The sequence below is a fragment of the Oncorhynchus mykiss genome, chromosome 7, assembly GCF_013265735.2.
Source record: "Oncorhynchus mykiss isolate Arlee chromosome 7, USDA_OmykA_1.1, whole genome shotgun sequence".
Classification (NCBI taxonomy): domain Eukaryota; kingdom Metazoa; phylum Chordata; class Actinopteri; order Salmoniformes; family Salmonidae; genus Oncorhynchus; species Oncorhynchus mykiss.
This window is the reverse complement of record NC_048571.1, coordinates 71,940,831-71,963,527: the sequence shown is the minus strand read 5'-3', so window position 1 is coordinate 71,963,527 and position 22,697 is coordinate 71,940,831. Positions and strand designations below refer to the sequence as shown.

Here is a 22,697-nt window from a genome sequence, read left to right as displayed (position 1 = left end):
TCTATGTGTGAATATACTGTACTCACAGCTGAGAACAACAAACATCACAGCCACCTTCATCTCTGCTCATTGAACAGAAGCCTGGGGACAGACAGCATCTGACTGGACAGTCAATATTTTGTTATTGAGAGTCCCACAAACTATCACTTCTCATAGCTACACACTCACAGGTACACACACACATGTACATACACAAACACACATTCACACCCAAGTGTTGGATTCAGAACAGACCCTTACCTCCTGGTTGGGCTGGACAGGAGCAGTAAGCTGTGCCTGTGCCTGTCCAGTGGGGACATGGGCAGCAGCTGAGAAGCTCTGTGTTGCAGCTGGTCTGCTCTTATGTACTGTAGGCCCTGGTGTGGCTGGAGCAGAGATATGCCGAGCCTGGGGCTGGGTCAATCCTGTACTGGGCTGGAACACACAGGGGAAAGGCTGGCTTTCAGCTCATGGCTAAGAAGATCTATAACACATCATATAGAACAATCATCTGGAGAAGAAAATGAACATTGAGACCAACACAAATTAAATCATCAGCATCTTCAACTGAGAAATGTTCCTTCACAGGAGCAACACAGGAGTTAATCATTGTGAGCAGGGTTGATATTGCTGCTGGAAACTGCAGGATAAAGGGGAGAGGCTGTTGCAGTAGTAAGGGGATCTACACAGGTGATCCATCATATCATAGAATAAATAGTAATCCAAGACGTTCTCTGTCTGCTGAGGAGGGATCAGAAACAGCTAGAACTGAGGCTAGGGGGAAGTGTTGCAACATTTCAGTAACTTTTCCAAATTACCCAGGTTTTTCAGAAATCGCAAGAGGAAGATTTCCAGAATCAGGTGGGAATAAGCAGGAAATCTGCAATCCTAGTTTTCCTGATCAGGATTTCTGGAAGACCTGGGAAATTTGGGAAAGTTATCGGAACTTTGTAATCCTATTAGGGGTGGATTTTTGATTGGGAAGTATTGTTGCGCTTGGTCATCATGGGAGGGACAGAGGAAGCTGAGCAAAGCAGGAAGAAGAACCAGCCCCATGCCCCTGCTGCAGCTAGGTCGGGTGTCGCTATGGCAACTGATGGGCATGGTCAAAGTTCAATCAAGCCTGTCGTATCCCTGACCTACCATTGTGCCACCTGGACCACCTGGTCTGCCTTCGCTGTCATGTGGCGATAGAAGCAGAGCCTTTTCCAAACTCAGGCCCAAGCCCAAGCCCTGGTCTTGATTAGAATGCTCAAGCACAGGAGAGGTGGGCTGGCTTTGGCCAGGCCAGTAGGCCCCGGTGTCTGGTGGTATAGGGGAGCTGGTCCTGCGAAGCCCAGCCTTTCCATAGCTTTGGCTGGGCCAGTAGGCCCCGGTGTCTGGTGGTATAGGGGAGCTGGTCCTGCGAAGCCCAGCCTTTCCATAGCTTTGGCTGGGCCAGTACAGGGTGTCTATTGGTGTTGGGGAGCTGCTCCTGCGACTGACGATGTGTCTTAGACAGTGGTTGAGCAGGGACAGACCTCCACTAGAGGAGCGGACCAATAGGTAAGGAGGTGGGGCAAGATTTGAGGGTGTGGTCCAGAAGGGAGATGGTGGAGCAGACAGGAAGGAGGTGATTGGAGGGAGATTGAGCAGTGAGAGGAGGTGGGGGGAGATTGATGGGGGGGTGTGGACTGGTAAGCACTGGGGAGAGGGAGGGAGGGGGGGCATTTGGGGGTAGCCTAGAGACTCCCCGGTCTCCATCCTGGTCCTCAGTAGAAGGTCAAAGCTCGCACAGGCTCTGCAGGAGTGGGAGTGGGAGTGGGAGTGGGAGTGGGGCAGGGGCAGGGGCAGGTCAGAGGGGCATTGTATGGGCTTTGTAACCAGTATGGCAGGATGGGAGTGATTGACTGATTGACTGATTGAGTCATGGTAGGAACACTGATGATGCTGGAACAGTGGAGGGGACAGGACAGGATCCTGAGGGGGAGGGGGGAGGGAGGCTGCTGCGCACTCCTCTGAAATTTCGTCCCCTTCTCGGCTCCCACGTAGGGTATTATCTCGTTTGGGACAGAGGTGGCAGTGAGAACGACTCAGTGGCTTAGGGAGAGAGTGGGCCCTGCACATGTCAATCAAGGAGGTGCTTCCACGCCTAGTGCACTGATTGCTCCCACCACAACTCACTGTCCTCTCATTGGTCCCACAACCAGCAAACCAATATTCTGCCCTCTCAGGGGAGAGAAGAGGATTCTGAGATGCAGAGGGCTCACTGAAGTAGTGCTGCTCAGGTCGATCGGACAAAAGAAAACATATTTTAGTTCAGTTTGTCTTTACAAAGACAGAAACTACCCAAAACACAACATAAACAAGGAGCTAGAGAGACAAAGGGTATGTCTGACACTTGCAGTGAGAATACGTTTTGAAATACAGTGAGGGAAAAAGTATTTGATCCCTTACTGATTTTGTATGTTTGCCCACTGACAAAGAAATGGTCAGTCTATAATTTTAATGGTAGGTTTATTTGAACAGTGAGAGACAGAATAACAACAACAAAAATCCAGAAAAACGCATGTCAAAAATGTTATAAATTGATTTGCATTTTAATGAGGGAAATAAGTATTTGACCCCTCTGCAAAACATGACTTAGTACTTGTTGGCAAAACCCTTGTTGGCAATTGACATGCGTTTTTCTGGATTTTTTGTGTTTGTTATTAAAATTATAGACTGATAATTTCTTCGTCAGTGGGCAAACGTACAAAATCAGCAGGGGATCAAATACTTTTTTCCCCTCACTGTATGAGTTTGAGACAATGGGGCATTTTGTGTGAGAGAACTTACAGGTGGAGACTGGTAGGCCCCCTGATGAAACTGTGTGGTACTAGCATGGGAGTAGGCCACCTGCGGAGGCTGTGCAGTGGGCTGCTGGTAGGCCGCCTGGTGCAGCTGGGCCTGGGACTGCACAGGTGGGCTGTAGACCTGGGGTGTAGATATGGGCTCTGGGAGGGACTGGTAGGGGGCACTGTGCTGACTGTCTAGAATAATAGGGAACAGTGTGTGGAGAAAACATTACGCCAACCTCAGACAAGATAGAGAGAGGGGGGGGGGGGGGGGGGTAGCCACAGAGATGCACTTTCTCCTTTACTGTGAGACATATTCCTCTACAAGTGATTCATTATTCACAGAAATAACTACATTTATTCCAAATTTTAACTTAGTAGACCCAGAGGAAAAACTAAAAATACTAATGGGCGAAGTAGCAATGGCTCCTCTTGCAGCCAAATATGTATTTGCCTGCCATAGCCTGAGGGACACTGAATAATAACATCTGCATAGTGAATAGTAACTTACCTATTATTAGTATTATTGTTATTACTATTATTGTTATTTCTATTATTATTGTTGTTTATCATTCCAAATAGTAGTGGTATGGGTAGTAGGGTGATGAGAATGATAGCAGTTTAATGATGGTGGTGGTAGTAGGAGTAGTAGTAATGATGATGGCAGTTGTAGTACTGATGTAATGGTGACGATGACAGTTATTTAGTTATAAGTTAGTTATAGTTTCATTTTCCATGTTTAGCTTGTAATATTTATTACATTTCTACTATATTGTTGTTATTTTTGTATTTACTTTTGTATTATTATTTACTACCATTTTATATTATTATTTGTTATTGTTACTTACTTTTATTAGTTTTATTACAATATATATTGTATACATTGTTGATTTGGCAATATTGACACAATGTTTTCCATGCCAATAAAGCAGCTTGAATTTGAATTTGAAAGAAAGAGATAGCGAAAGAGCTAGAGCGTAAGAAAGAAACAGAGGTACAAAGAGATTAAGCGTCATTATAATTCAAAAGCTGGGAGATGACTCACTGAGCTGAGTCACTGGTGCTATTCACACCCTGCAGCAGTCTCTCTCTCTCTCGCTCTCACTCTCTCGCTCTCTCGCTCTCTCTCGCTCGCTCACATACACACCCTGATCTGCCTTCATGTCCCTCTATCTCTACCTGTCCTCTATAAGCCCTGTAGATATTCATCCGGATTACTTTGAACAGATCGGCCCTGCCTCAAGAGAAGGTGACCAGTGTATGTATATGTGTGTGTGTTTCAGTTACTTTAAGTGTTGGTCTGTTTTCTTGTATGCACATTCGTCTATGTGTTTGTTTCTTTATTTGTTTGTTGTTTTCCTGTGTCTCTGTCTTTGCTATTAGTTCAGAGGCTGCAGAGCAGGTTCTTACATGGGGCCGGCAGGCTGCAGAGCAGGGTAAGGGGCTGGTCACCCTCTTCCTCCTCAGACTCTGCTGGGGCCAGTGGCGCCCCCTGTGGTGGTAACCCCATGCTGGGCAACTGCAGCAGAGTTGTTTATTGTAAACATTTGGTTAATAATAATATGATAACATTGATTCAGACAGACAAATAAAGGAACAAATTAAAAACCAACATCAACAACGACAAAAAGCACAAACCTGTAGCAGGTTCTGGGTCTGGGTGTCGACTGCAGGGACGGTCCGATCCCTCCTCCATTTGATGAGAGCCACTCGGTCCTTGATGGACTTTCCTACTATCTTCACATCGCTGTCCAGGAAGAAGCCCGACTCCACCTACAACAGAGAGGTTATTACTAAACTAAGCACTAAAGGGAGTGCAATGTGACGCAGCATGGCAACGTTAATGTGATTGGTCAAGAATCCCCATGCTCCAAATGTTACACATTTCTCCATTCATCTTCTCTACTGTTTAGGGTCTTTCACTAAATTGTCTTTGCTATCACTAAACCAGGAAGAACACAGAGTACACCTACAGAGGACAGAACAGGACACAGAATAGTACAGGACTGGACAGTACACAGAATAGTACAGGACTGGACAGTACACAGAATAGTACAGGACTGGACAGGGAAGGATGTGGCAGGGCAATGCAGACAGGACATTGAAGGATATGGCAGGGCAATGCAGATAGGACAGGACATGACTTGGCAGGGCAATGCAGACAGGACAGGACATATCAATGCAGAGAGGATAGGACAGGACATGGTAAGGCAATGCAGACAGGGAAGGGAAGGGCACAACAGGATAGGACAAAACAAGACAGGACAGATGTTATTACTAAGAACCCTGACTCCACCTACAACAGACAGGTTATCACTAAACAGGGTTTATGAACTACTGTGGGAATTAGAATTGATCCGACACCATTTTAGGGACATCAGTTGTTGGTCTATCTTTGTATCACAGTCACCCAAAGATAGAGGGTTGCCCCTCCCCACCCCACCGCTCTCAGATGGGACACAGGGTCAGGCGGGGTCAACCGGAATAACTGGTTGTTGTGATTTAAATCAATACCTTCCTGGATCATACCGGCCCGTCCACGAGACCAATGACGATTTACTGATTACATAATGGGTCATTATATCAGAACAGTGTTGGGAGGTGAGTCTGTTACTGTCTGTTACTGTCCAGGATCGGTTTGAGCAAGATAGTGTAGATCAGTGATTCTGTGCTGTCTGACTGGAATCTCAAAAACACTATTTCATGACTATCACCAATTGTACAACAGCCCCCAGCCCCCAGAGGCGTGTTGGCATGTTGGGAGATATAGTCTGCACAGAACAGACAAAACCAAGATCACCATAGCACAGAGAGTGACAGACACTACACTCTAGAGTACACTCCAAGTGTTTTTTTTAAAACACTTACCTTATCATAGAACAAAAATATATATTTTGACTCAACAAATAAAGTGTATCTATAGTTCTGTTTCTCAGTCTACATCATATATCCATATCATACTCTGCAACTGGCACTGCAAATACACCAACCGTTTCTGAACCATGATAACGTGAGCCCTACCAGAGTTATATACAATCTCTACATATGGCTCGGCAACTCACCATCTCCTGGGCCACACCCTCTGGGGTCTCTTTCTCCAGGTCAAAGGTGAACTCGATGGCCCCGCTGTCCTTGTACTTCCCCTTCAGCTTCTTAGGGTCCTCCACCCACACCTTGAGGGCAATGGAATTCTTTTCCCCATCATCCTCCTCGGCCAGCTCCACCCTTACGCCTGTGTCCTCCGCAAAGAAGGCATGGTTCAAGAGGTCCTTTATGGTGTACCTGAGGACAACCCACATTCAGTACAGTATACACACGCACACGCACGTTCACACACACACATAACACTGCTGCTGTGCAAAGGTTATAGTATCCGTCGGATCCAGAGATGTGAAATGTCAGTACACATAAAAACATCAACAGTAGCAGACCCAAATACTGGCACCAACTTCATACCTCAGGACAGAAACAGTGTGTGTGTGTGTGTGTGTGTGTGTGTGTGTGTGTGTGTGTGTGTGTGTGTGTGTGTGTGTGTGTGTGTGTGTGTGTGTGTGTGTGTGTGTGTGTGTGTGTGTGTGTGTGTGTGTGTGTGTGTGTGTGTGTGTGTGTGTGTGTGTGTGTGTGTGTGTGTGTGTGCGTGCGTGCGTGCGTGTGTGTGTGTTTATTGGTCACGTACACAGCAGGTATAAAAGGTGCAGTGAAATGCTTATGCAAAGTTGGCTAGGAGATAGCAACAGGGCGACCGTGTCTGTGTGTGTATGTTGTCATTTTGGTATGTGTCTGTGTCGTGTATGTGTGTTGTGCATATGTGTTGGTTTTTATCATTTAATGCTTTCTATCTGCTCAGTTGTTTACTTTAAAGATGGACTTGACTCTATCCACTTACCTCTCTTCCCTCCGATGGCAGATACACTCCCCGATGATCTCCTTAATCTCTGGGTCACTGATCTTATCATAACTGGCAGGCTTCACCCCCTGGAGATGCCAGACACAAATAACAACTATCTTCAGGATGACAAGTACGAAGAATATCATATGATATCTCAAACATTCTCACACTGACACTCACATTCACATTCAGACGCAAAAACAAGAACAATCTTCATGATCACAAACATGAAGAACATTTGTTTATTTTTTGGATCCCCAGTTGCGACAGTTACTCTTCCTGGAGTCCACAAATATCGGGTGATGTCTCCCAGAGTCCCAAAAACAACAACACACACAGCGTTCAACCTGAATTCTTTGTGACAGGAGTAAGATGGCTGACAAATGTCATACCCCATTAAGAACAGATTCCCCGTGGTGCAGTGACATGGTCAGGAAGCTCCCTCTGGAAAAACATATGGGCACATGTTCCAAATATGGGTTCCAAATAGCACCCTATTCCCTATGTACTTCACTGCATAGGGAAAAGTCAATCAAAAGTAGTGCACTATGTAAGGAATAAAATACCATTTGAGACAAGGACATGTTCTCCTTAAGTCTCCTTAAGTCATTTCCATGTGTTTGATACCATTCCATTCACTACAATCCAGCCATTATTATGAGCCGTCCTCCCTCACCAGCCTCCTGTGCACTTCATTCATACTGGCATCTCTATAGTAACATTAGTGCTACTTTGATATTTCTGAGTGACTCTGTAGAAGCCTGTATCTGTGATCTTATGTAGGTTTGTTTTGTTAGTACTAACAGCTTGCATCACCATGGTAACCTTTTGGACTATTCACTGTAGATCTGTATGGCTTTGCTGTTAGTGCTAGTAAGTAAACATTGGCAATAGTAATGGGGTGGGTGGGTTGGTGCTAGTAAGAAAACATTGGTGCTAGCAATGGTGTGGGTGATAGATAGGATTGAAGATGGACTCGCTGGACTCACGCCGGTGACTTTGCGGTAGATCTGAGCAGCGTTCTGGCACTCGGAGTAGGGGTATTCTGAGGTGGCCATCTCCAACATACACATCCCGAAGGCATAGACGTCCACCGCCTCATCATAGTGCTCCTCATACATCTCAGGGGCCATGAACTCTGGGGTGCCTGGGACGGCAGGGGTCAGAGAAGAGGGCAAACGTCAAAGGTCACAAGAGTTACAGGGCTCCTTCAGAAAGAAACAGGTTTTTCCTTACACACTGGAACACACTCATGCTAAAATGATAAACATGCTAAGCTAATTCACATATACCTATCCAAAAGAGGCTCATTGAATTCACGAACAGGTCTCAACAGTATTACTGTCATAATCCATGAAATGCATAGTTACAGTATAGATTCCATACTCTTTTACAGGTGATGTATTTACTACCCTTCCAAGCAGAGCATGAAAGAGCATGATTCCTCATCCTCACCGATGACACTCTTGGCGAAGGAGGCCCTCTTCAGCGTAGCTAATCCCAGGTCTCCTATCTTGACGGAACCGGTGGGGCCGGTGATGAAGATGTTGTCACACTTCAGGTCCCTGTGGATGATGGGAGGGGTCCTGGTGTGGAGGAAGTGGAGGCCCTTCAGGATCTGTCGACACCAGCTCCTCAGAACCTTGGGCTTCATCACCTTGAAACGCTTGAGATACCTGGAAGATAAAGGGCAGACCATCATCATCAAGATTTTCATCATCAAGACCACTAACGTTACAATCCATCTGATAATGAACAACTATCATTCAACTATGAATCAAAATGTGGAGGAACTATTTCATTCCATGAAAACTGACACCAGTGGAATTTCCCTTGTTTAAAGTTACTCTTTCTTCATTTCATAAGAACAGCTTAGGAAGGAGGTGATACAGTTTAGGAAGGAGGTGATACCTTACCTTGTATTTAATGTTAAGCTCAGCACTGTTGTGTGGGAGTGTGTGTGTGTGTGGGGGGGGGGGGGGGGGGGGGGCATGCTGTTGGTTGTGTGTGTCTCACGTTTTTAGTGTCCCTGAGGTCATGAGCTCTGTCACAAGAACGATGCACTTCTTCCCTTTGACCGGTGACTCCCAGAAGTCATAGAAACGCACAATGTTTGGGTGCTGGAGACCCTTCAACATCTCTGCCTCCTCCTTAAACCTCTGACGCTCCGCTTTAGTCAGTTTACGGTCCTGAGAGAAGAAAGAAGAGAGGGGGAGGTAAAGACAGAAAATAACAAGGAACACAGTTCCTTAAATTATCTGGCATAACATCATCTCTATAATATATCCATGCTTGTGATTTTGAATATAAAGTATCAATAGAAATATTTACAAATATTGTCACTAATGATTTTATGGGGATTTGACCATGCTGCATTCAAGTTGAAAACATCCATTAGTCACTATTCCATTGTCTCAGCAGTTATGTGATTGTACTACAAACCCATGAATGTAGGCTATGTTTGGAGTTAACTTCTTTGTGACAGGGGGGCAGTATTGAGTAGCTTGGATGAATAAGGTTCCCAGAGTAAACTGCCTGCTACTCTGTCCCAGATGCTAATATATGCATATTAGTATTGGATAGAAAACACTCTGAAGGTTCTAAAATGGTTTGAATGATGTCTGTGAGTATAACAGAACTCATATGGCAGGCAAAAACTCTGAGAAAAAATCCAAACCGGAAGTGGGAAATCTGAGGCTTGTAGTTTTTTATCTCAGCCCCTATTGGAGATACAGTGGGATATTGGTTACGTAGTTCCTAAGGCTGGGAAAATGGCTGTGTTTTTCTGTGACTTTTGGTGACCTAACATAATCGTTTGTGGTGCTTCGCTGTAAAGCCTTGTTGAATTCAGACACTGTGGCTGGATTAACGAGAATTTTATCTTTAAAACGATGTAAAATACTTGTATGCTTCAGGAATTTTAATTATGAGATTGTAGTTGTTTTGATTTTGGCGCCCTGCACTTTAACTGGCTGTTGGCAAGGTGGGATGCATCTCACATTTCCCAGAGAGGTTAACGCAAGTGTGAAATTTTGAGTAAGGGAAGCATAGGGATGTGAATCTCTCTTCTCGTAACAGCCAGTTACAATGTATACAACACACATCTGTGATCTGGATGTGATGTCAGAATCACATCAGATGTGACATCATTATTTTTAAAGCATGATGTACAGCAAAGATATCTATTTGTATGATATGTGGTGATGTCAGAAGTGGGATCAGTCTTGCTTTGTTAAACAGGTGTTGTGAATCAGATAAAGACTTCACAAAAAAAAAAAAAAAAAAGCAGATATTTAAATTACATTTGAGCATGGTGAAGTTATTAATTACCCTATGGATGGTGTATCAATACACCCAGACACTACAAAAATACAGGCATCGTCCCTAACTCAGTTGCCCGGAGAGGAAGAAAACCACTCAGGCATTTCACAATGAGGCCAATGGTGACTTTAAAACAGTTACAGAGTGTAATGTCTGTGATAGGAGAAAACTGAGGATGGATGAACAACATTGTAGTTACTCCACAATACTAACCTAATTGACAGAGTGAAAAGAAGGAAGCCTGTACAGAATACAAATATTCTGAAACATAAATCCTGTTTGGAAAAGGTTCTAAAGTAATACTGCAAAAAATGTGGCAAAGCAGTTCACTTTTTGTCCTGACTACAAAGTGCTAAGTTTGGGGCAAATCCAATACAACACATTACTGAGTTCCACTCTCCATACTTTCAAGCATAGTGGTGGCTGCATCATGTTATGGGAAAGCTTGTAATCTTTAAGGACTGGGGAGTTTTTCAGGATAAAAAATTAACGGAATAGAGCTAAGCACAGGCAAAATCCTAGAGGAAAATCTAGTTCAGTCTGCTTTCCACCAGACACTGGGAGATGAATTCACCTTTAGGCAGGACAATAACCTAAAGCACAAGGCCAAATCTACAATTGGAGTTCCTTGCCAAAAAGACAGCGAATGTTCCTGAGTGGCTGAGTTACAGTGTTGACTTAAATCTACTTGAAAATCTATGGCGTTACCTGAAAATGGTTGTCTAGCAATGATCAACAACCAATTTGACAGAGCTTAATGAATTTTGAAAAGAATAATGGAAAATGTTGCACAATCCAGGTGTGGAAAGCTCTTAGAAACTTACCCAGAAAAGTAGTGCCAAAGGTGCTTCTACAAAGTATTGACTCAGGGGTGTGAATACTTATGTAAATAAGATATTTCTGTAATTCATTTTCATTAAATATGACAGAATTTCTCAAAACATATTTTACTTAGTCATTATGGGGCATTGTGTGTAGATGGGTGAGAAAAAAATATTGAATCCAGGGTGTAACACAATAAAATGTGGAATAAGTCAAGGGGTATGAATACTTTCTAAAGGCGCTATAAACACACAGACACATACAAACAAACACACACACATTTTTTTTCAGGGAACCGTGTGCATAGAGTGTTACAGAGTTCCGATTGCAGAAATAAATCATGTCCATTCACAAGCATGGATTATTGGAGGAAGGTGCCGAGCCGAATTTCACCTAAAGCCCATAACCATCTAAGCTGTCGTATATCCAAACAACTAACATATTAGTAAGCAGATGCTAGCCTATTACAGATGTAGGATCTTCATTTGATCACTCCTTTGTTGCTGAGAACTTTCCAGCACCACAGGAAATGCAGATGAGCTTCATGATTTACATAAATTCACTGAAAACACGCAATAACACACGGTTATATTAACAGCATTTCACTTCTCATGTAGCCTAATTTTGGCCATTTAATAGTCTAACCACCAATCAAGCAAAATTATGGATTAAACGTTCAAATCCTGTTTCTGCAGGATTATTTTGCTGCAACAATACTGGTCAAATTAAGATCGTACATCTGTAAACCTATCCTTAATTGCCAATACTGTATTTCCTATTCAGGATCCTATTCTGGAAGGAGGTGAATACTGGTAAGGGAGTTGCTTGGGGCTATATAAGGATCATGTGACTGTCTATGGATTTTCTCCAAGGCAGGGTGTGGCACTAACAGCATCTGATTGCCTTACTGAGCTTTGTCATCGTGATAGAACTAGAGTCCTGCTCTAACAGAATGGGTGAGACCCAGAATGAATGCAATTAGCCACGATTAAATACGGGTTTATTGTCTCCGATACACAGCAGCCAGATCGCTGTGTATCTTCAAATGACTTGCACAGGCGCACACTCCCCCCTTTTCCCTATTCTCTCTCTCTGCAGAGGGGAGCGCTTGTGTGTGTGCGTGTGTGTGTGTGTGTGTGTGTGTGTGTGTGTGTGTGTGTGTGTGTGTGTGTGTATAAATATAGTGGGGAGAACAAGTATTTGATACACTGCCGATTTTGCAGGTTTTCCTACTTACAAAGCATGTAGAGGTCTGTAATTTATATCATAGGTACACTTCAACTGTGAGAGACGGAATCCTAAACAAAATCCAGAAAATCACATTGTATGATTTTTAAGTAATTAATTAGCATTTTATTGCATGACATAAGTATTTGATCACCTACCAATCAGTAAGAATTCCGGCTCTCACAGACCTGTAAGTTTTTCTTTAAGAAGCCCTCCTGTTCTCCACTCATTACCTGTATTAACTGCACATGTTTGAACTCGTTACCTGTATAAAAAGACACCTGTCCACACACTCAATCAAACAGACTCCAACCTCTCCACAATGGCCAAGACCAGAGAGCTGTGTAAGGACATCAGGGATAAAATTGTAGACCTGCACAAGGCTGGGATGGGCTACAAGACAATAGGCAAGCAGCTTGGTGAGAAGGCAACAACTGTTGGCGCAATTATTAGAAAATGGAAGAAGTTCAAGATGACGGTCAATCACCCTCGGTCTGGGGCTCTATGCAATATCTCACCTCGTGGGGCATCAATGATCATGAGGAAGGTGAGGGATCAGCCCAGAACTACACGGCAGGACCTGGTCAATGACCTGAAGAGAGCTGGGACCACAGTCTCAAAGAAAACCATTAGTAACACACTACGCCATCATGGATTAAAATCCTGCAGCGCACGCAAGGTCCCCCTGCTCAAGCCAGCGCATGTCCAGGCCCATCTGAAGTTTGCCAATGGCCATCTGGATGATCCAGAGGAGGAATGGGAGAAGGTCATGTGGTCTGATGAGACAAAAATATAGCTTTTTGGTCTAAACTCCACTCGCCGTGTTTGGAGAAGGATGAGTACAACCCCAAGAACACCATCCCAACCATGAAGCATGGAGTTGGAAACATCATTCTTTGGGGATGCTTTTCTGCAAAGGGGATAGGACGACTGCACCGTATTGAGGGGAGGATGGATGGGGCCATGTATCGCGAGATCTTGGCCAACAACCTCCTTCCCTCAGTAAGAGCATTGAAGATGGGTCGTGGCTGGGTCTTCCAGCATGACAACGACCCGAAACACACAGCCAGGGCAACTAAGGAGTGGCTCCGTAAGAAGCATCTCAAGGTCCTGGAGTGGCCTAGCCAGTCTCCAGACCTGAACCCAATAGAAAATCTTTGGAGGGAGCTGAAAGTCCGTATTGCCCAGCGACAGCCCCGAAACCTGAAGGATCTGGATGGAGGAGTGGGACAAAATCCCCGCTGCAGTGTGTGCAAACCTGGTCAAGAACTACAGGAAACGTATGATCTCTGTAATTGCAAACTAAGGTTTCTGTACCAAATATTCAGTTCTGCTTTTCTGATGTATCAAAAACTTATGTCATGCAATAAAATGCAAATTAATTACTTAAAAATCATACAATGTGATTTTCTGGATTTTGTTTTAGATTCCGTCTCTCACAGTTGAAGTGTACCTATGATGAAAAGTACATGCATTGTAAGTAGGAAACCTTGCAAAATCGTCAGTGTATCAAATACTTTTTCTCCCCACTGTATATATATATATATATATATATATATATATAACTGTATCCTCAGCTGATCAGACACACTGGCAGCTGGCAGTATTTTATTCCCTGAATCATGTTGCATCATCCACTGATCCGAGACAATCAGGACCTGGTAAATCAGTCTGGCCCAGAGATAGGGACCGTGAGAGGGAAACACATCCATATGATCAGTTGATTTACTAAATAAGTATTACTACATTTATGAAGTATTTCTGCAGAAGATGTCTTCGACAATCTCGGCTGTATCCCCTTTTTTCTTTTCACTCAATTATCTCTCTCTTTTGCTATCTCTTTTATTTCCCTAATATTTCTTTATATATTTTTTTTCTCTGTCTCTCTCTCACGCACACACACTTTTGATGTCCTGATGCCCTGTATCACTGTAGCACAGGAGCACTGAAGGGCGAGGTATTATCTCCATGGAGAGTATAATTGCTGAATTATCACTCCCCCCCCCTCACTCCCCTCATCTCTCCTCTCATATAATCTCTCCTCTCTCATCTCCTCTCCTCTCTCATCTCCCCTCTCATCTCTCCTCTCATATCATCTCTCCTCTCATATCATCCCTCCTCTCTCATTTGCCAGCAGCATACTACCCTGCATCCCACTGCTGGCTTACTTCTGAAACTAAGCAGGGTTGGTCCTGGTCAGTCCGCTGTCTTCCGGCTGGGATGTTAAACCCATGGCACTTATCGTAAGAGTAGGGGTGTTAACCCTGGTGTCCTGGTTAAATTCCCAATCCGACCCTCATACCATCATGGTCACCTAATCATCCCCAGCTTACAGTTAGCTCATTCCTCTCCCCTGTAACTATTCCCCAGGTCATTTCTGTAAATGAGAATGTGTTCTCAGACAACTTACCTGGTAAATAAATCAAATCTCTCCTCTCCCAGCATAGAGGACCTGACAGGCTGCAGAGGAGACTAAGTCTGTGTCCCAAATGACACCCTATTCCCTTTATAGTTCACTACTTTTAGTGCACTATATAGGGAATAGGGTGGCATTTGAGATGCACCTTGACTCCCCCTGGGGAACCTAAACAACAAGGGGGCTCCAGGCTAAAATTGTTCCTAAAAAATACCCTCTCCAATCCTGGGTCTAACACTGAAAATGCTGCATCAGCTCCATAGCAAAAACACACTTACTTACTTACTGACTGACTGACCGACTGGCTTGCTTGCTTACTTACTTGCTTGCTTGCTTGCTTACTTACTGACTTTATTGTCCCCATGGGAAAATGTTGTTGCAGTGTCATGTACACATTTAAAGTGGCGTTTAAATACAAAACCAAATTGATAATACAACTTTCATAACAGTTACGCACCAATAAAAATAATAATAGTAAGAAATAAGAAGTAAAACATGAAATAAAAAAGAAGAAAAGACTAGCCTGCTGGCCTTACGGAGTCAATGGGAACATTCCCTGAGCTATTTAGGAGGGATATCACACCTGGCACAAATGATTGTCTCGTTCTATTTTTCCTGCTGAGGGGTGCCCTATACCTGCGCCCAGAGGGGAGTAATTCAAAGTCCAGGTACAGGACCCCTCTGTGTCTGAAACTACTGAATATCTCCCTCTCCCTTGGCTTAGTTCTGGAACCACAACACATACTCTGACTCACCTGCCTGTGCACTGAAACAGTGTATTTACAGGCATAGCCGAAGGGTGCATATGGTAGGCTGTGTATACTGCATGAATTGTTAAATTATGACGTCACATCCATACACAGATTTGTGAAATGTATCAGATGCTGTTCTAAACCAATGCCAGTGAACTAGTCTCTTCCTCTCTCAGCTGTCTCTGCTCTGACACTAAACTCCTCTCTCAGCTGTCTCTGCTCTGACACTAAACTCCTCTCTCAGCTGCCTCTGCTCTGACACTAAACTCCTCTCTCACCGGTTTCTGCTCTGACACTAAACTCCTCTCTCAGCTGTCTCTGCTCTGACACTAAACTCCTCTCTCAGCTGTCTCTGCTCTGACACTAAACTCCTCTCTCACCGGTTTCTGCTCTGACACTAAACTCCTCTCTCAGCTGTCTCTGCTCTCACACTAAACTCCTCTCTCAGCTGTCTCTGCTCTGAAACTGAACTCCTCTCTCAGCTGTCTCTGCTCTGACACTAAACTCCTCTCTCAGCTGTCTCTGCTCTGACACTAAACTCCTCTCTCAGCTGTCTCTGCTCTGACACTAAACTCCTCTCTCAGATGTCTCTGCTCTGACACTAAACTCCTCTCTCAGCTGTCTCTGCTCTGACACTAAACTCCTCTCTCAGCTGTCTCTGATCTGACACTAAACTTCTCTCTCAGCTGTCTCTGCTCTGACACTAAACTCCTCTCTCAGCTGTCTCTGCTCTGACACTAAACTCCTCTCTCAGCTGTCTCTGCTCTGACACTAAACTCCTCTCTCAGCTGTCTCTGCTCTGACACTAAACTCCTCTCTCAGATGTCTCTGCTCTGACACTAAACTCCTCTCTCAGCTGTCTCTGCTCTGACACTAAACTCCTCTCTCAGCTGTCTCTGATCTGACACTAAACTTCTCTCTCAGCTGTCTCTGCTCTGACACTAAACTCCTCTCTCAGCTGTCTCTGCTCTGACACTAAACTCCTCTCTCAGCTGTCTCTGCTCTGACACTAAACTCCTCTCTCAGCTGTCTCTGCTCTGACACTAAACTCCTCTCTCAGCTGTCTCTGCTCTGACACTAAACTCCTCTCTCAGCTGTCTCTGATCTGACACTAAACTCCTCTCTCAGCTGTCTCTGCTCTGACACTAAACTCCTCTCTCAGCTGTCTCTGCTCTGACACTAAACTCCTCTCTCAGCTGTCTCTGCTCTGACACTAAACTCCTCTCTCAGCTGTCTCTGCTCTGACACTAAACTCCTCTCTCAGCTGTCTCTGCTCTGACACTAAACTCCTCTCTCAGCTGTCTCTGCTCTGACACTAAACTCCTCTCTCAGCTGTCTCTGATCTGACACTAAACTCCTCTCTCAGCTGTCTCTGCTCTGACACTAAACTCCTCTCTCAGCTGTCTCTGCTCTGACACTAAACTCCTCTCTCAGCTGTCTCTGCTCTGACACTAAACTCCTCTCTCAGCTCCTCTTGCGACACCCTAAAACGTTCTATGCAGCAGTACAGAAAATTGACCGCAAATGGACCAAACCCAGATCTGTCCTACAGAAACGTGGGGGGTCATTTTTCAGTCCGCTGAAAACGTAGAGAATAGAGTTGTATTAAACACAATGGTGCCAAAGACACATCAATAGGCACAATGTCACTATCATGAATGCATGGCTTTGATTTTAGAGTAATTTGCGTTAAGGGGGCTGAATAGCTGAGAGCTGAGTTTTTGTTAATACACAGCCGGACATGTCAAAGCAACTGTGAAAGTAACTGTAGCTATACCCAACTATACACAGAGTCACCCAGTTACCTGCATGGAGTCTGCATGAAGACTTTGCTTGGACTGTCCAAACGAAACCCATGATGGTAGTGATTATGAGGGAAAGAGAGTAGAGAGGGAGAGATGGGAGAGCAGGGAAGGAGGGAGAATTTGACATACATGTCACCCAAGATACTCTAAAGGAATTGCATCAAAACAATGGATCTGTATTGGTTTGTGACTACATACTCTGCAAGAACAGACCTCAATTAGTCCTGGTAGGCTGGCATACTGACTGCCCAGAGCAAGGTTATTATAGTTTTGTGATTTAATATTATTTTTTATAACTATTCATTTTCAGATTTGTATTATAAATTCAGTTTAGTTTCAGTTAGTTTTCAGACGTGATTTACTCGTTTTTATTTAGCTTCAGTTTGATAAAAAAAAAACATTTATATTTAGTTTTTTAATTATTTATAGTAGTTTTAGTTTTAGGGACTATGCGTGGGAGGCTAGGAACCATTTACAGTGCCTTCAGAAAGTATTCACACATCTTCACTTTTCCACATTTGGTTGTGGTACAGCCTGAATTTAAAATTGATTAAACTGAGATTTTGTGTCACTGCCCTACACACAATACCCCATAATGTCAAAGTGGAATTATGTTTTTAGAAAAGTTTGTAATTAAAAATGAAGCTGAAATGTCTTGAGTCAATAATTATTCAGCCCCATTGTTATGGCAAGCCTAAAAAAGTTCTGGAATAAAAATGTGATTAACAAGTCACATAATAAGTTGCATGGAGTCACTCTCTGTGTAATAATAGTGTTTAACATGATTTTTGAACGACTTCCTCATCTCTGTACACCACACATACAATTATCTGTAAAATCCCTCAGTCGAGCAATGAATTTAAACCACAGATTCAACCACAAAAGAAGGAAGCCTGTACACAATACAAATATTCCAAAACATGCATCCTGTTTGCACTAAAGTAAAACCACAACAACGAAAACATTTTAAAATGACCTGAATAATGAGCGTTGTGTTTGGGGCAAATCCAACACAACACATCACTGAGTACTACTCTTCATATTTTCAAGCATGGTGGTGGCTGCATCATATTATGGGTATGCTTGTCAATGGCAAGGACAAGGGAGTTTTTGGGGGGGGATAAAAATAAACGTGATTGAGTTAAGCACAGGCAAAATCCGAGAGGAATGTCTGGTTCAGTCTGCATTCCAACAGACACTGGGAGACAAATGCACCTTTTAGCAGGAAAATAATCTAAAACACAAGGCCAAGTATACAGTTGCTTACCAAGACAACATGGAATGTTCCTGAGTGGTCTAGTTACAGTTCTGACTTAAATCGGCTTGAAAAATCTATGACAAGACTTGAACATGGCTTTCTAGCAATGATCAACAACCAACTTGATAGAGCTTAAAGAATTTTTAAAAAGTATAATGTGCAAATATTGTACACAGCTGTAAACACTGTCAAAGGTATCCATAGACTGGATAGGCATAACATCTCTGTATCTGTGTCATGATGGTATCAGTGACAGGATGGGCAGCACCATTGAGGCCATCTCCATCTTGAAATAGTCAATTTTCTTCTTCAAAAGTAAAATTCATTTGCTGATCCCTCCTGATGACCTAGCTGTCCTGACTCTAACCTGGGTCATCAGGAGGGATCAGCCAATGAAGCTGGAAGTCCTGCCCAGCTGACTAAATCAAAATGGCAAAAGTCCTCAATGGCCCTGCTCATGCTAACAAAGGATTACTGCCACTAGAGGACTCCATACAACTCCATAGTCAGGACATAGGTTTGTTTAGGTTAAAATTATTAATTAATCCTAATGTGACTTGGATTTAAAGGATAAATCCCTAGACTGATGCAATAAATATAGTGGAAGGAAACTCCCATGTTTACTCCAATCCAATGCTTTATTTTACTTTAGTAGATGTACCTTTACCTTTATCTGACAGAAAGAGAGGGGAAAAAAGACAAATTAAGTCATGGCACATTGAATATGTTATGTTTATGTCATTGTAAACATGTATCTCTATCCAGAGAGACATCAGGGATTGTAACATACTCTGTTTCACGGAAACATGGCTCTCCCGTTATATACTGTCACAGTCGGTCCAGCCATCTGGATTCTCAGTCCATCGTGCCGACAGGAATAAACATCTCTCCGGGAAGAAGAAGGGTTAATCATGTATGTTACATGATTAACGACTCATGGTGTAATTGTAATAACATACAGGGACTCAAGTCCTTTAGTTCATCCGAACTAGAATTTCTCACAATTGAATGCCAACCGTATTATCTCCCAAGAGAATTCTCTTCGGTTATTGTCACAGCCGTGTAAATCAAGCCGATACCACGATGGCCCTCAAGGAACTTCACTGGACTTCGTGTAAACTGGAAACCATGAGGCTGCATTTATTAAAGCTGGGGATTTTAACGAAGCAAATTTGAGGAAAAGGCTTCCTAAATTCTGTCAGCATATCGACTGTAGCACTCACACTGGAAAAACACTCGACCATTGCTACTCCAACTTCCGGGATGCATACAAGGCCCTCCCCTGCCATACTTTCAGAAAATCTGACCACAACTCCATTTCGCTCCTCCCTTCCAATAGGCAGAAACTCAAACAGGAAGTACCCATGCTAAGGACTATTCAACGCTGGTCTGACCATACGGAATCCACACTTCAAGATTGTTTTGATCATGCGGACTGAGATATGTTCCGAATACCTTCGGGGGAATAATATTGATGTGTACACCGAGACGGTTACTGAGGATATTAATAAGTGTATAGGAGATGTGGTACCCACTGTGACAAATTAAAACCTACCATAATCAGAAACCGTGGATAAATGGCAGCATTCACACTTAACTGTTAGCGCGAACCACCGTATTTAACCATGGTAAGGTGACTGGGAGTATGGCAGAATAATAACAGAGTGGTCATTCCCTCCGTAAGGCAATCAAACAGAGTCGCAATTCAACAGCTCAGACATAAGATGTATGTGGCAGGGTCTACAGTCAATCACAGACTACAAAAGGAAAACAAGCTATGCCACAGACACTGACGCCTTTCTCCCAGACAAGCTAAACACTTCATCGACCGCTTTGTGGATAACACAGTGCCACTGACGCAGCCAGCTACCAAGAACAGTGGGCTCTCCTTCTCCGTGGTTGACGTGAGTAAAACATTTAAACGTGTTAACCCTCGCAAGGCTGCCGGCCCAGACGGCATCCCTAGCCACATCCTCAGAGCATGCGCAGACCAGCTGGCTGGTGTATTTACGGACATATTAAATCATTCCCTATCCCAGACTGCTGTCTCCACATGCTTCAAGATGGCCACCAATGTCCCTGTTCCCAAGAATGCATAGGTAACTGAACTAAATTACTATCGCCCAAGGATCAAATCACCTCTACCTTACCTACCACCCTAGACCCACTTCAATTTGCTTACCGCCCCAATAGGTCCACAGACGATGCAATCGCCGTCACACTGCACACTGCCCTTCCCATCTGGACAAGAGGAATACCTATGTAAGAATGCTGTTCATTGACTCTAGCTCAGCATTCAACATCATAGTACCCTCCAAGGTCAACATTAAGTTCAAGGCCATGGATCTGAACCCTGTCCTGTGCAATTGGGTCCTGGACTTCCTGATCTGTCTGGCCCCCAGGTGGTGGTAGGAAACAACATCTACACTTCACTGATCCTCAACACTGGGGCCCCACAAGGGTGCGTGCTCAGCCCCCTCCTGTATTCTCTGTTTGCCCATGACTGCATGGCCATGCATGCCTCCAACTCAATCATCAAGTTTGCAGATGACACAACAGTAGCAGGCTTGATTAACAACAACGATGAGACAACCTACAGGGAGGAGGTGAGGGCTCTGGGAGTGTGGTGTCAGGAAAATAACCTCTCACTCAACGACCACGAAACAAAGGAGATGATCCTGGACTTCAGGAAACAGCAGAGGGATCAACCCCTGATCCACTTCGATGGGACACCAGTGGAGAAGGTGGAAAGTTCTTCAGTGTACACATCACAACAAACTGAAATGATCCACCCACACAGACAGTGTGGTGAAGAAGGCGCAACAGAGTTTGGCTTGTCACCTAAAACCCTCACAAACTTTTATATATGCACAATTGAGAGCCTCCTGTTGGGCTGTTGTGGCAACTGCACCGCCCACAACTGCAAAGGCTCTCCAGAGGCTGGTGCGGTCTGCACAACGCATCTACACCTACACCTACACCACCCGATGTCACAGGAAGGCCAAAAAGATCATCAAGTACAACAACCACCCAAGCCACTGCCTGTTCACCCCGCTATCATCCAGAAGGCGAAGTCAGTACAGGTGCATCAAAGCTGGGACCGAGAGACTGAAAAACAGCTTCTATTTCAAGGCCATAAGACTGTTAAATAGTCAACACTAGCACAGAGGCTGCAGCCTACATACACAGACTTGAAATCATTGGCCACTTTAATAAATGGAACACTTGTCACTTTAAATAATGTCACTTTAATAATGTTTACATATCTTGCATTGCTCATCTCATATGTATATACTGTATTATATACTATACTCAGTCTATGCCGCTCTGACATTTCCGGTCCATATATTTATATATTCCTAATTCCATTGCTTTACTTAGATTAGTGTGTATTAGGTATTTGTTGGGAAATTGTTAGATATTACTTGTTAGATATTGCTGCACTGTCGAAACTAGAAGCACAAGCATTTCACTACACCCGCAATAACATCTGCTAAACACATGTATGTGACAAATAACATGTTATTTTATTTGAGTATGTGTGTACACATACCCCCTTTTACCTCTTCCAGGTATTTCCGCAGTCCACATGGGGCACTTAGTGCTCTGCCAGGTTGACCCTTCGGCTGGACAGTGACCCCAGACACAATCTTCGAAGCAAATAAGCAATATTTCTGAAGTACTGTGGTCAAGACCCTTGCTGGATTCATCTGTCTGGCATCTTCCTGGTGTCCTGCTGCTCCATGGCTGTACTCTCTGATTTGCCGATGTAAAAAGAGACTCTGCTTCCCTCTAGGGCCGGGACGATACCAGCATCGCGGTACTTGTTAGTAAAGTGGCAACCAGATTTTTTTTTTTTAACTAATGTTGTAAACAAACAAAATGATGTTGTCATCCAGTCACATTTATTCATTTTCCAAGCTATAGTACACAATATTTTACATTCAGCAGGTTTTTGAAGGACCAAACAGTTGGTCCTGTTTTCATTTTTTGCATTGGAAAAAATATTGCGATACTGGTATTGTCAGACTTACTTCCCTCATCAGTGGTTCCATGTCTGTTGAGCGAAGTTCCAGAGACGCACTTGGATCCATCTTGGCAATCTGCTGCAAAGGTTATGTGGAAGTTGGATGCCAAAGGATTCAGTATGCATACGAAGCGCTCACGCAGTGACTTCAGGGGGACCTGTGCCAACTGTTTTGCAATAGTAGTTGACTGCAAGTGCGCTTCAAGGTTGAGAAGGCACGGCACCACATCAGACAGCGGCTGGCTGTCAGTTTGAAATGCTCCATGACATTGGATTTAGGTTAAAGGTTGGCTGAAGAAAAAAACGTTGATTTAACGTCATCACATTAAATTGTTTTGAGGAAATGAAGTGGAAACAATGTTGATTCAATGTAATTTCAACAACA

The 22,697-nt window shown here is 43.8% G+C and overlaps 1 protein-coding gene across 2 annotated transcripts in view; it reads right to left on the bottom strand.

The window, feature by feature from the left end:
* Positions 1-22,697, bottom strand: part of LOC110528432 (serine/threonine-protein kinase WNK1) — a 56,240-nt gene that overhangs the window by 30,037 nt on the left and 3,506 nt on the right. For both annotated transcript variants that reach the window (XM_036984007.1, XM_036984006.1), the window contains exons 2-10: positions 8,701-8,873; positions 8,140-8,360; positions 7,674-7,831; positions 6,682-6,770; positions 5,858-6,077; positions 4,434-4,568; positions 4,206-4,314; positions 2,797-2,990; positions 241-414 (exon numbers count right to left, since the gene is read on the bottom strand). In XM_036984007.1, coding sequence (XP_036839902.1) covers positions 241-414; positions 2,797-2,990; positions 4,206-4,314; positions 4,434-4,568; positions 5,858-6,077; positions 6,682-6,770; positions 7,674-7,831; positions 8,140-8,360; positions 8,701-8,873 — 1,473 coding nt within the window. The remainder of the gene's footprint in view (positions 1-240; positions 415-2,796; positions 2,991-4,205; positions 4,315-4,433; positions 4,569-5,857; positions 6,078-6,681; positions 6,771-7,673; positions 7,832-8,139; positions 8,361-8,700; positions 8,874-22,697) is intronic.